Below are 14,061 nucleotides of genomic sequence, written 5' to 3'. Positions count from 1 at the left end.
CATTGTTGTTGATATAATCTCATAATTCTATACTACAAAAATCTCTAATAATATTTCATAACAACTATAATCAGATTACATCAATGTTTCATATGCCCTTTCTTTCAAGGGTGAGAAATGAATGAATGAATAAAACCAAAACCTTTCAGTCCTGGAACACTCAGGAGATAGTAACAGAATTAAGATCATTTTAGACAACACCTTTTTTTTTTTAAGACAACATTTTTGAAGTTAGGAAGCAACAAGGTGTTTTAAGAGAAAAATGCCAGGAATGGAAATAGACATATAAAGAATTATAGTGAGAGATTCTCCTCCACCACACTGGTGGTCAAACGACAGATTAGTATTTCCAGCTGAACAAATTCAAACATCAGTTCAATTAATGCAATTCTATTAGAGATTGTTAAATACACAGGTATAGCACTAGGCTAAATTCTGGAAGGAGTAGTTATTCCTAAGTTATCCTGGGACACACTCCTTCACTATTATCTTTATGCAAGATACTATTGAGGGAGAGTGCCAGACAAATTATTTCTACCTCCTAACTTCAAGGAACTTGCAGGACAGTGGGAAAGGAAGCCTGTACTAACCTGAGTAAAGAATAAGGCAGAAAATATAAAATGGATACACTAATAGAAGTAGAAAGCACTTTAGGAGACAGCCCAGACAAATTCTATTGAAGGTAAAAAATTAATTGGCAGGTTTCAACAGCAGAAATGGGAAGTTTGTCACCTCCTTCAAATAACCACCTCCACCTACAAATAAAATAAAGCTTGCCTTACCCTCTCCCGGACTTTGTCCTTCAGGAGGAGGCTGATGATGGAATAGGGCACTCGGAACCATATTGGAGCTCCCACAATCAGTACTTTTTTCAAACGAGCAGGAAACGCTCCCTGTGGAGGACACACATGAAAATTTAAAGATATCAATTAAAGGGGCGCCTGGGTGGCTCAGTGGGTTAAGCCGCTGCCTTCGGCTCAGGTCATGATCTCAGGGTCCTGGGATCGAGTCCCGCATCGGGCTCTCTGCTCAGCAGGGAGCCTGCTTCCTCCTCTCTCTCTCTCTGCCTGCTTCTCTGCCTACTTGTGATCTCTCTCTGTCAAATAAATAAATAAATAATCTTTAAAAAAAAAAATAAATAAAGATATCAATTAAGGCACTGGAATCTATGACTGTTCAAACCCAGAGTGTAGGTTTTCTGCTCCCCATCCTTACCCAGCAGGGGGAGTCTAAAGCCTAATTCAGGTTTCATTTCAGTAACTACAGAAGTGGTTAAAAATTTTAAAATTATACACCTGAAACTAATAGAACACTCTATGTTAACTATACTGGAATTAAAATGAAAAGCTTAAAAAAAATTAAAAGATGATTTACTTTTTTAAAAAAATTTATTTATTTGACAGAGAGAGCTAGCACAAGCAGGGAAAGCAGCAGGCAGAGGGAAAGGGAAATCAGAGGGAAAAGCAGGCTCCCCGCTGAGCAGAGAGCCTGACATGGGGCTCAATCTCAGGACCCTGGGATCATGACCTGAGCCAAAGGTAGATGCTTGACCAACTGAGCCACACAGGTGCCCCAAAAGGTGATTTACTTTTAAAAGTTATAATATTATATCTTCTTGTCAACATTAAGCTTTATGGATCAAAAATTGATACTGACTTTTGTCAGCATAAATGTGTATGCATCTTTAAGTTCTGCTTATTTAAACTTTAAGAAAGGGGTGCCTGGCTGGCTCAGTCCATGGAACCTGCAACTCTTGATCTTGGGGTATGTGAGTTCAAGTTCCATGCTGCGTGTAGTAAAAGTAAAATCTTGGGGCGCTTCTGTGGTGCAGTTGGTTAAGCATCCAACATTTGGTTTCGGCTCACGTTGTGATCTCAGGGTTGGAAGATCAGCCCCATGTCAGGCTCTGCACTCAGAGCAGAGTGTGTTTAAGACCCTCTCTTTCTCTCCAAGGCCCGACCCCCTGCACTCTCTCTCAATTAAATAAATGTTAAAAAAAAAATAAAATATTTTTAAAACTTAAAAAAAAATCAGATCATGAATAAACAGTATGAAAGAAACATCTCTCTTAAAACCTTTGATTCTGACTTCTGCGTGTTTATAATTATTTTTTACCCATCTCTTCATCTAGTCATGAATTCATTTATTCAGTTGATAAATATAATCTAGTGGGCACAATGAAATCTAAAGGGAAGGAGACACCCTGATCCATACAAAGCATAAAAATAAAAAATTATTCTTTCCTAATTCACAGCTCTTGGTTTCATTTAGTTTAACATCCCGGATCTTCTCATGGGCAGGGATACCAAGTAATACTGGCACTCTAACTGGAAGAAATTATTCCCAAGGAATAAAAAAAAAAAAAAAAAAAAAAAAAGAGCAAATTGTAGCTAAGTATCTTCTACCATTTTCTCCCTATTCTTTTTCAAATTCTCAATTTGACTTGTCACTCTCCGGCTACTCTTCCACTGATTTGGGGGGTCCACAAACATACCCCATAGAGAATATACAGTATTCAGAAAATCCTCCATATTCCTCTTCACTGAAGTCTGAGAGACAATAATTTCAGGGTGCCTGGATGCCTCAGCTGATTAAGCGCCTCTTATTTCAGCTCAGGTCGTGAGATGGAGCCCCGCATTGGACTCTGGGCTCCATGCAGACTTGTGCAGAGTTGACTTGAGATCCTCTCTCGCCCTCTCTCTCTGCACCTCCCTGTGCTTGCACACGAGTGCTCACATGCATACTCTCTCTCTCTCTCTCTCAAATAAACAAATAAAATCTTTAATAATAAAACCTTTAAATAACAACGACAACAATTTATTTCAGGACCTAAAGAGCCAAGGCACCTGCCAGGTCAAAAAAACAGTCTGGAGAAATACCTAAATCTCCACAAAATGATAAATTAAAAAATGGAAGCCTTGGGTGCCTGGGTGGCTCAGTGGGTTAAAGCCTCTGCCTTTAGCTCAGGTCATGATCCCGGGGTCCTGGGATCAAGCCCCACGTCGGGCTCTCTGCTTGGCAGGGAGCCTGCTTCCCCCGCTCTCTCTGCCTGCCTCTCTGCCTACTTGTGATCTCTATCTGTCAAATAAATAAATAAAATCTTAAAAAAAAAAAAATGGAAGCCTTTATATCTACTTCTTCAGAGCGAAGAACTACACACTCAGGCTTGTTCCATTTAAATGACTGTATGGCATCCACATATACTGTTGATGGGAAATGGTTACATCTTCTAGAAGGCATCTAGCATTATATATCCTTAAAAATGTGCATATTCTCTGATCAAGTAATTCCATTTCTGACATTCTACCCTAAGGAAATAACCAGAAACACAAAAATTTATGAACAGAAATGTTTATTGCACCTTTTTTCTCCCCCAAAGATTTTATTTATTTACCCGACAGAGATCACAAGTAGGCAGAGAAGAAGGCAGAGAGTGAGGAGAAAGCAGGCTCCCCGCTGAGCAGAGAGCCTGATGCGGGGCTCGATTCCAGGACCCCGGGACCACTACCCATGCCAAAGGCAGAGGCCCCAACCCACTGAGCCACCCAGGAGCCCCTTGCACCTTTCTTTTTGGTGTTTAAAAACAGTACTTTAAAACTGGAAAGAAGGGGTACCTGGGTGGCTCAGTCATTAATCGTCTGCCTTTGGCTCAGGTCATGATCCCAGGGTCCTGGGATCAAGCCCCCTGTCACTCTCCCTGCTCAGCAGAGAGCCTGCTTCCCCCTCTCTCCCTGCTTGTGTCCCCTCTCTCACTGTGTCTCTCTCTGTCAAGTAAAATCTTTAAGATAGATAGATAGATAGATAGATGATAGATAAAACTGGAAAGAATGTATGTGTCTGAAAAGGGGTAGGGCTTAACAAAATTGTATTATCCTATAGTAAGATTATTATACAGGGGCGCCTGGGTGGCTCAGTGGGTTAAAGCCTCTGCTTTCGGCTCAGGTCATGATCTCAGGGTCCTGGGATCAAGCCCCGAATCGGGCTCTCTGCTCGGCAGGGAGCCTGCTTCCCCCTCCCTCTCTGCCTGCCTCTCTGCCTACTGGTGATCTCTGTCTCTGCCAAATAAATAAATAAAATCCTTAAAATTGACTAAAAAAAAAAGATTATTATACAACCATTAAAATTAAAATTTCAAAGACTTTTTTGGGACTATGGAAAATGTTCATAATATAATCCTAAAAACTAAACAGGACCAAAACTATAACCTTTTATTTTAAAAATTACACAATTTATACTTTCACAGAGAAAAAAGATAAAAATTATATCAAAAGTTCAACAGTTTATCTCTGAAAAAATTATGAGTTAATTTTACTCTTTTATTTTCTGTAATACTTTGTATTACTTTTACTTTTTACAACCTTATTTAAAGTATTTATATCCTGGGGGGCACCTGGGTAGTTCAATGGGTTAAAGCCTCTGCCTCCCACTCAGGTCATGATCCCAGGGTCCTGAGATCAAGCCCAGCATCGGGCTCTCTGCTTGGCAGGGAGCCTTGCTTCCCTTCCTCTCTGCCTACTTGTGATCTCTGTCAAATAAATAAATAAAATAATTTTTTAAAAATTTATATCCTGGGACACCTGGGTGGCTCAGTTGGTTAACCATCTGCCTTTGGCTCAGGTCATACACCCTGGGTCATGGAATCGAGTCCCATGTCTGGCTCCCTGGAGCCTGCTTCTCTCTCCTCTGCTCATGCTCTCTCTCTCAAATAAATAAAATATTTTTTAAAAAGATATGAATATAAAAGTGTTGAAAAACTTGGGGCACCTGGGTGGCTCAGTGGGTTAAAGCCTCTGCCTTCGGCTCAGGTCATGATCCCAGGGTCCTGGGATCGAGCCCCATATCAGGCTCTCTGCTCAGCGGGGAGCCTGCTTCCTTCTCTCTCTCTGCCTGCTTCTCTGCCTGCTTGTGATCTATCAAATAAATAAATAAAATCTTTAAAAAAAAAATTAAAAGTACACAAATTGTGTCCATGTAAAAAGAATAAAAATGCAAAAAAATATAGCCAAACAACTTTCAGAAAAAAACAGTGTGACAGGAAGCTTGACCTATGATATTAAACTTTAGAAGTATAATAAATAAAACCATGCTTTTATTGGTCTAGATGGGCTAGATCAATAGCATAGAGTGTCAGAAGAGACATGCCTACCGTATGGGAATTTAGTGTAATATAAAGGTATTACCTCAAATGAGTAGGGAAAAAATGTAGTAGTTAGTAAATGTTGCCCGGATAGCTGTTTAAAAGCAAATTATTTGATCTGTAATACTATATATTATATATGATATATATTATTGAATAAAGCATATATAGTATATGAAAACAATTATGAAAAATAATGAAAACATAGCAGTATGAGAAAAGACACTGTAAAATTGAGTAAGATACTACAAAAAATGCTGGTAACACATACTTAATATTATTTAATAGCAACTCCTATAAATTAGTAAGAGATAAACATGTTGGTAAAAAATTGGGTAAAGTATATGCAGGGCGCCTGGATGGCTCAGTAGGTTGAGCAACTGACTCCTGGTTTTGGCTCAGGTCATGATCTCAGAGTGGTGCCCCAGGCTCTGTGCTCAGAGGGGCCTCTGAGATTCTGTCTCTATCTCTCCCTCTGCCCTTCTCCCCCAACTTGTGTATACTCGCTCTTGTGCACACTCTTCTCTAAAACAAATCTAAAAATCTTTTTTAAAAATTGAGTAAAGTATATGAGAAGAAAAAAAATTTGTAAATACCTCTTGGCAATAAACATGAAAATACACTGATGCTCATCAGTAATAAGAGAAACACCACAAAAAAACAAACATAATTAGAATCCAAACAACAAATCAATATTGATAAGACCGGTGAAAAAGGCTGTTAATGGGAGTGTAAATCTGAACTAAGTTTTTAGAGGGCTACTTGGCAATATTTGCCAAAATTTAAATGTGTGAATTCTTTGACCCTACAAATCTGTTTATAGCAATTTATCCTGAAGAAATGATTGGTCAAACAGATAAAAATATCTAAAACAATACTCACTGAAGCCTTTATAATAACACAAAAAAATAGCACGAACTTCATTTTTTCTGCTTGATATATCCACAAAAAGAATACTCTGCTGCCCTTAGAAAAAGTGAGGAAAGGGATGCCTGGCCCGCTCAGTTGCTAGAGCACGCAGCCCTTGATCTCAGGGTTGGGAGTTTAAGCTCCACACTGGGTGTAGAGCTTACTTAAAAAAAAAAAAAAAAAAAAGGGAGAGAGAAAAGAAATGAGTAATAGCTATAGGTACTGACATAGAAGGATGACAAAGACACAACTGTTAAGTAAAAAATGGCAAGTTATAATCACTGGCCATACTACTATGCCATATTTGTAAAGAAAAAAAAAATCATATATCATCCTTATCAGTAAAAAGAACTGAATCACAGCTAAATGCCATAATAGTGACTTTAGTAATATAATGAGTGACCAATGAACTACCAGAAAACAACACAAAATAATAATACCTCCTTTGTATACTGTTATAAAGCTCTAATAGCACTTCTAAAAATCTATTTCCACAGCAATGTCAAGTTAGATCCTAGAACAAAGCATGCATAGACTCATAAATCAATGATTTTCAAATTGCAAGTTGGCACATTTCAATGGGTCTTCAAATTGATTTGGTAGCTTACAACTAACTTTTTAAAAATAATGTTCAGAAAAATCAAAGTGAACATAGTAAGGGGTAATGCTTGTTTTGTGAAGCTTTTTTGTTTTGTGTAAACATCTACACCCTTCATCCTGGGACACTGAAATCTAAACAGCTCTGAAAACCTGAAGTTTCTTCTGAAGCTTAGTGCAAGAATTTATGGAGCAGGGGTGACTGGGTGGCTCAGTGGGTTAAGCGTCTGCCTTCAGCTCAGGTCATGATCTCAGGGTCCTGAGATCAAACCCCGCATAGGGCTCTCCGCTCAGCAGGGAGCCTGCTTCCCCCTCTCTCCACCTGTCTCTCTGCCTACTTGTGATCTCTCTCTCTGTGTCAAATAAATAAATAAAATCTTAAAAAAAAAAAAAAAAAATTCATGGAGCAGCAAGATCTGACCTGAAATGCCATAGGCTATTCATAGCCTTTATTCTTCTCCACTCATTATGAATAATACGTTTCATTGCAAAAATATTTATGTGTTTGATTATAAAGTGGTATATATACTATATTATCTCTTAAAGTTCACAAGATTACAAAAGACCTCTGGACTTCTGGGAGTTTGGGATAAGAGTGTAGGAACTTATATATACATAGACCTCCACATGTATGTGTATAGGTTAGTATACACATACTTTTGTGTATGAAGTCAACATGTAAACATGTAAAACCTATTTCCGACTAGACTGAGACAAAAAGTCTGACAGTCACTGGTTAGGTGACATTTTGCAGACACTGGACATACCTAGGACTTCATTAATTCTTATTCTACACACCTCCAGGAAAGGGGCAACACTCCTTTATGACTCAGAATGTTCCTGTGCATTTCCTTTTTTAATTCCTCCCACATCACTTTTAAGACCATTTTGTATTCTGGGGAAGCACATATTAGTCATCATTTATGGGTGACCTTTACACTGAACATAAGGTCTGAAGTTTACATCATTCCTAAGTCTCCCAAAGAATAAAGTATCCTGGCCAGGGAAGGAGACTTGAGGGGCCTTCTCACAGCCTTACCTTCAGCAGGTTGAGAACTTTCTTGCCAAGATCCAGCTCAAAGTTGGTATAATTAGAACCACACATGTCATAGATAAACACCAGTCCGTTCCTCTGAGTTTCAAAGCTGTAAACCAACCATTGAACAAAAACATTTATAAGTAATAAAATGGATGAGAGAGGTTGAAAGCCTAGGGCACAAAAACAGAGTTATGGGACACATGAGGGACCAAAATAACTCTCTCCCTCAACACTGGTCTTACAAAAATATGATTCATCTTTGGTATCTGCTATACTTCTTACGATACTGTGATTTTACAATAAAAAATATATATATTTAGTCTTCAACCTGATTGGTGGCACTGAGCTCCTTTAAAACTCTTGGAATTTCCTAAGTGCAGAGAGAGTCAAAGGTGTCTTTTGTGATGTTAATGAGACAACAACTGCAATGCCCTTGGGTCCCAGAAAGAGAAGAGGGTGGTTGCCAGGGGAACCAACCTTGTGATTACAGAGGGTTGGTACTTTCACCCCACACGGCCTCCCCTCCCCTCTCCCCTAGAGAAAGGGACTAGAGAATGAGTTCAATCTCAAATGCCCAATGATTTGGTCAATTATGCTCATGTAATGAAGCATCCATAAAAGCCCAAAAGGATAGGGTTTGGAGCTCTCAGATGGAGGTAGTGAAAGAGGGCCCTCTCAGAAAAGGCATGGAAGCTCTAGGGCTCTTTCACCATACCTTTTCTTATGCATCCCTTCCATCTAGCTATTTTGAGTTATATTCTTTTATAATAAATTGGTAACCTAGTAAGTAAACTGTTTCTCTGAGTTCTGTGAGCCACTGTAGTAAATTTCACCTACCCAAGTAGGGAAACTTCAAGCTATATAGCCTGTTGATAAAAAGTACAGGTGACAAACTGAACTTGCTACTGGCATCGTGTGTGGGAGTTGGGGTCGGACAGGACTAGTCTTATAGGATTGAGAACCTTTAACCTGTGGGATCTATCAGGCAGTGTCAGAATTGAGTTGGACCGTAAAACAGTTGGTGTCAGAGAACTGATGAGAGGTGTGGCCAAAAAACCCCACGCGTAGGAACTGGAATTATGCTTACTGATGCGTACTTATCAAATGCCAAACTCCTAGATTGAGAATATTCCAGAACATCTAGGTTATCAAAATTTGAACTGTTTCGGGCGCCTGGGTGGCTCAGTGGGTTAAGCCACTACCTTCAGCTCAGGTCATGATCTCAGGGTCCTGGGGTCGAGTCCCGCATCGGGCTCTCTGCTCAGCAGGGGGCCTGCTTCCCTTCCTCTCTCTCTGCCTGCCTCTCTGCCTGCTTGTGATCTCTCTCTGTCAAATAAATAAATAAAATCTTTAAAAAAAAAAAAAAAAAAAAAAAAAAATTTGAACTGTTTCCTCCCAGGTTTCTGAATCTGCCTATCCAAACTTCCTAACATTTCATCTTCAACTCAAAAGCTTCCTGTTCCATGAAGACCTCCCTGATAACCATGATCAAATGTACTGCTATCCTTAAGTCCCTTGTAGCCCCATAAACCTTCCTGTGGGATTTCCTTGTGGTTCTTAAAGCATTTCAACTTTGTTTTGTTTTTGTTGTTTTAAAGATTTTATTTATTTATTTATTTATTTATTTATTTGAGAGAGAGACAGAGACAGAAAGAATACAAGTGCAGGTACAGGCAAAGGGAGAGAGAGATCATGATCTGACCTGAAGTCAGACACTTAACCCACTGAGCCCCCCAGGTGCCCCAAAGCACTTCAACTCTGTGTAGCCATCTGATTCTCTCCTGGGAACAAAAACGTGTTTTGTTCATCTCATTACTCCCAACAGTCCCTAGCAAAATCCTTGCAAATAGGTTCATGATAAATGGTTACTGAATAGAATTCAGTGGGACTGGAAGTCCACTGCTAAGAAAATACTTCAGACCTGCGGTAAACTATGAAACAAATTCTAAGCTCAATAACGGTGAATGTAACTCGTAGGACTTGGAGAGAGAGAAACCCATACATGGTCTTAGGAAAGCATCTAGAGGGAGCCTGGCTGGCTCAGTCGATTAATCGTCTGTCTTAGGCTCGGGTCCTGATGCCGGGGTCCTGGGATGGAATCTCGTATCAGGCTCCCTGCTCAAAATGGGGGGGCCTGCCTATCTCTCTGCCTGCCTCTCGCTCTGTCTGTTGCTCCCTCTGCTTGTGTTCTCTCTTTTCTCTGTCAAATAAATGAATAAAAAAAGGGGGGAGGGGGGAGAAGAATCCTGAAAAGTAAGAGCTTATTACCATACTGAGGTTAAGTACATGTGAAGAGTGGCACCTAGGTGGCTCAGTTGGTTAAGCACTTGACTCTTGATTTTGGCTCAGGTTTTATCTCAGAGTCATGAGATCTAGCCTTGTGTTGAGCTCCCTGCTGTGTGTCGAGCCTGCTTAAGATTCTCTCTCCCTCTCCCCCTCTCTGGCTGCATGCACATGGGCTTTCTCTAAAAACAAAAATAAACAAACAAAAAACATGTGAAGATATGAAAAGTATTCCTCATAAGGTGCCTGGGTGACTCAGTCATTAGGCATATGCCTTTGGCTCAGGTCATGATCCCAGAGTCCTGGGATCAAGCCCACATCGGACTCTCTGCTCAGCAGGAAGCCTGCTTCTCCTTCTCCCACTCCCCCTGCTTATGTTTCCTCTCTTGCTGTGTGTCTCTCTCTCTGTCAAATAAATAAATAAAATCTTAAAAAAAAAAAAGTATTCCTCAATTGAATCTCCTTACTACCTAAAGACTTCACAAAGTTGTACTCTTCCACCAAGACAGATCCTTACCTATTTCAATCTGCAGCCTAAAAGATCATTACGAATAAATTTTTCATTTGGATTACTCACAGATGATAGCAATAGCTTTCCTACCTACTAAAAATTAGAAAATTTTTTGGCACAAAAGAATCCTGAAATCAGAGATCTCAATGTTATTTTGTATCCTAAATTTTTGGCATGGAGGAAGTACCCATCCATGAAGTAGCAATTTTAAAAATCTCTAATTCTAGGATACACGCAAGTTTTCCATCAGTTTCTGAGTTTCAGATGGTCTCAACAGATTATAGTTAATACTAAATATTGACTCCTTTTTTCATGATTCCAGAGAGACACTGATTCACCAAGATCAAAGATGATGTTACAAGAGTAGTACAATTACTGAGTAGACTATCCAGGTCTAGAAGCTTCCCATTTCTCCACAAGGTCATCAAGGGCCAAATTCAAAGAACTATATATTTTCCCCTCACAGCACCAGCCTATGGCAGAGGACTGAAACAAAGAGAAGTCAGTGCCAAGGGAAACAGAATTTAATAAAAAGAGGCTACAGTTAGTAATGATGCAGATTCTATATTCCTAAAAATTGCTCATCCTGTAAAGGCACATGAAATAAATACAAATGTGGTAGGATCTTTGTTTTTCTGGGTACAGAATATGAGGTTTACAATGACAGCTAATTCCTTACCAGGAATAATTGTTTTCCTACTGAGTTTGATTTCCTGAGCTGGATGCTACCTGGGAACACCAAGATGTTTAAACCACAGTCCCTGACATTTGTTTCAAAATAATTGAGAGTAGGGGATGGTGAAAGGCTATCAATGAAACAAGATTCATTATAGATCACTCTGAAGACAGATGATGTGTGGAAGTTTATGATACCATTTCCATGCCACCCACAGAGATCTGAGGATTTTCTATTATATAATATGAAAAAGAAGGTTCCCTGCCCTTAAAAAGCTTACAATCTAGTGGTAAACATAGAAAACAATAGTATAAGATAAATTATATCATAAACCTGTGTAAAATTCAATACAAAATAATTGGTATTATTAATAACCAATAATCAGGTTGGGGCACCTGGGTGGCTTAGTCAGTTAAGCATCTGCCTTTGGCTCAGGTCATGATCTCAAGGTTCTAAGATGGAGCCCTGTGTTGGGCTCCCTGCTGAGCGGGGAGTGTGCTTCTCCCTCTGCCCCTTCCCAGCTACTCATGTTCTCAGTGAAAGTTAACATAGGAAAAAAAGAATTTCTACTCACTAGTGAGAATATTTTGCTTGGAGAAAATGTTTCACGTTTATCTATCTTATATGCACCTTCTGAATAATGAGGAGTCACTAAGCATTTTTTTTTTTAAAGATTTTTATTTTATTTATTTGACAGACAGAGATCACAAGTAGGCAGAGAGGCAGGCAGAGAGAGAGAGGAGGAAGCAGGCTCCCTGCTGAGCAGAGAGCCCGATGTGGGGCTTGATCCCAGGACTCTGGGATCATGACCTGAGCCGAAGGCAGAGGCTTTAACCCACTGAGCCACCCAGGCGCCCCACTAAGCGTTTTTAAGAAGAGGGTGGACATCATGAAAACAGTTTAAAGTATGTTTACCTGTGTGGTCTTCCTGTGGGATCACGCGGATTAGGAAGAGCAAACTTTGGCCACTGCCATACCTACAGGAGTGCTCTGACTGTAAGCTGCCCATGAAGGAAGGCCAGTGAAATTTCTGATAAAGGAGTCTTTCATTAATTTCTCCTGAACTAAAGCATTTCAAAGGAACCTATGTTCTAGAAATTACACCTGAAGACCAATCACAGGAAAGAATTCAGAAATTTCACACTTCTGTTTGGGCAGTACAGTGACTCTGAAACCACTGGTCCTCTCTCCTTACCTTAGTAAACTTCTCTTTTTCAGAATGGTTAGCACAAAAGCAGAAGCTAAATACTATGGAAGTAACATTAACAAGGCAGTAACAAGTGAATCAGAGAGGCCCACTTTAGACAGCCATTTGGCTGTCCGCATCCTCTAAGTCCACGGTGTGACTGGAGTTGTGCATAGATGTCTTTACTATCTTGGGTTTCAGCCCTCAATACATCACTTCTAGCCCAGAGGATTAGCCAATGACATCCAGCACAACAACAAACTGCAAATGGCATTCACCAGGGAAAAAAAGAAGTAAAGCAAAAGGACAACATAGTAGGGTACAATTAGCTCTGGCCAAGAGCAAAGAAACTAGGATCCTAGCCCTAACCTGACTGCGATGAGATGTGATGACTGTAAATGAGTCACGTAACTTCTTGGGGCTTCAGTTTCTTTGCCTAAAATAGTCAAATTACCAATTACCTTGGAAAGGGAAGGAGAAATGACCCGAGCTGATTCTTTTTGCTCCTGAACCTGTTCATAAAGATGATTTTGCTTAACTCTGTACTTTTGGACTCTTCTCTCCTGAATGCTGATTCTCAAAATCCTGAGCTAAATGGCATTATTCCTGTTTTACAAGGAAAGTGAGGCCCCAGATTGTTTTGAAAATCAATATTCAAAAAAAAAAAGAAAGAAAGAAAGAAAAGAAAATCAATATTCAGAGCAAATGAGCAGCAGGTCAACACAAGTCATTTCCCCTTCACATTCTCTCAGTAAGTAATTCTCACAATGAGGATAACTAGTTAGTTGGCTTTCTCAGCTTTTATAATCCTAAAATAGAGCCAAGCAGGTAAAAATACAAAGAATACCCTCGATCTGGATAGTACCTGGAAAGATGCCATGCCCTTAAGGACATGGAATGTTTTCCATTTACAGCATTTTCCAGGGCACATTCTAGGAGCACAGTGAAGGTACTATTGAGTTAATCAACTTAGTCAAGGACTATCACTGCCCCATCTGGATATGGATCAACTAAAAGATAATCTTCATGCTCACCTATCCACAGCTCTGTCTAGCAAGTAAAACAGAGCCTGAAGTACCACATGTTGGACTGACTTGTGGGGGTGATGCAATCTGGCAGTGAAGAGGGCAATGGAGGCTCCTGTTGGGTCCCGAACATTCTAGAAGCAAATAAAATGAGAAATATTTAGAAACTAAATAGAAAATCACCACAATCACTTAGGCTTCTTATATCCTAGTCAAAAATTTCTTATGAAAAGAAGAGATGCTGGCAATACTTCTCTGACTTGCATCAGTTACCCCAGGAAGAGAAGAATATTTATCTCATCCCATACCTGATTCTTAGCAGTCCCTGGATCTTATTTGTGTGATAGGGAAAAACTATATTCCCTTAATTTGTCAATGGCAGAGAGATTAAAGGATGGTCTACATTGGCTGCCTTGCTAATTTCTCCAACAGGATAGCAAAAGAAACACATATCAGGGGAAAACCACAGAATACAACCATGGTTTCCATGCTCTGCCTTAAAAGTACCATCGTATACTTATTCAAAAGGCTGTAATCTCTAGGTGGAGAAAGCTAAAATCCAGTAAGGATGGGCCTCTGAACCACTGTGTACTCACCCAAAGACCTCAACTAACTGTAATGGACCAATGAAGAAACTCTGCTTGACCTACTGTATAAATGATTCTCAATAATTTCACTTATCACTAGGATTATTTTGT

General features: G+C 39.7%; 1 protein-coding gene across 1 annotated transcript in view; it reads right to left on the bottom strand.

Annotated features, from left to right (window-relative positions):
* PTPN9 (protein tyrosine phosphatase non-receptor type 9) overlaps positions 1-14,061 on the bottom strand; it is an 84,837-nt gene that overhangs the window by 26,283 nt on the left and 44,493 nt on the right. Inside the window, exons 4-6 of the mRNA XM_059180333.1 lie at positions 13,373-13,497; positions 7,683-7,788; positions 783-893 (exon numbers count right to left, since the gene is read on the bottom strand). Coding sequence (XP_059036316.1) covers positions 783-893; positions 7,683-7,788; positions 13,373-13,497 — 342 coding nt within the window. The remainder of the gene's footprint in view (positions 1-782; positions 894-7,682; positions 7,789-13,372; positions 13,498-14,061) is intronic.

Source organism: Mustela lutreola, chromosome 7 (assembly GCF_030435805.1).
Source record: "Mustela lutreola isolate mMusLut2 chromosome 7, mMusLut2.pri, whole genome shotgun sequence".
NCBI classification, from domain to species: Eukaryota; Metazoa; Chordata; class Mammalia; order Carnivora; family Mustelidae; genus Mustela; species Mustela lutreola.
Note: the sequence above shows the minus strand (reverse complement) of the source record. Positions and strands in the feature narration are given on the sequence as shown.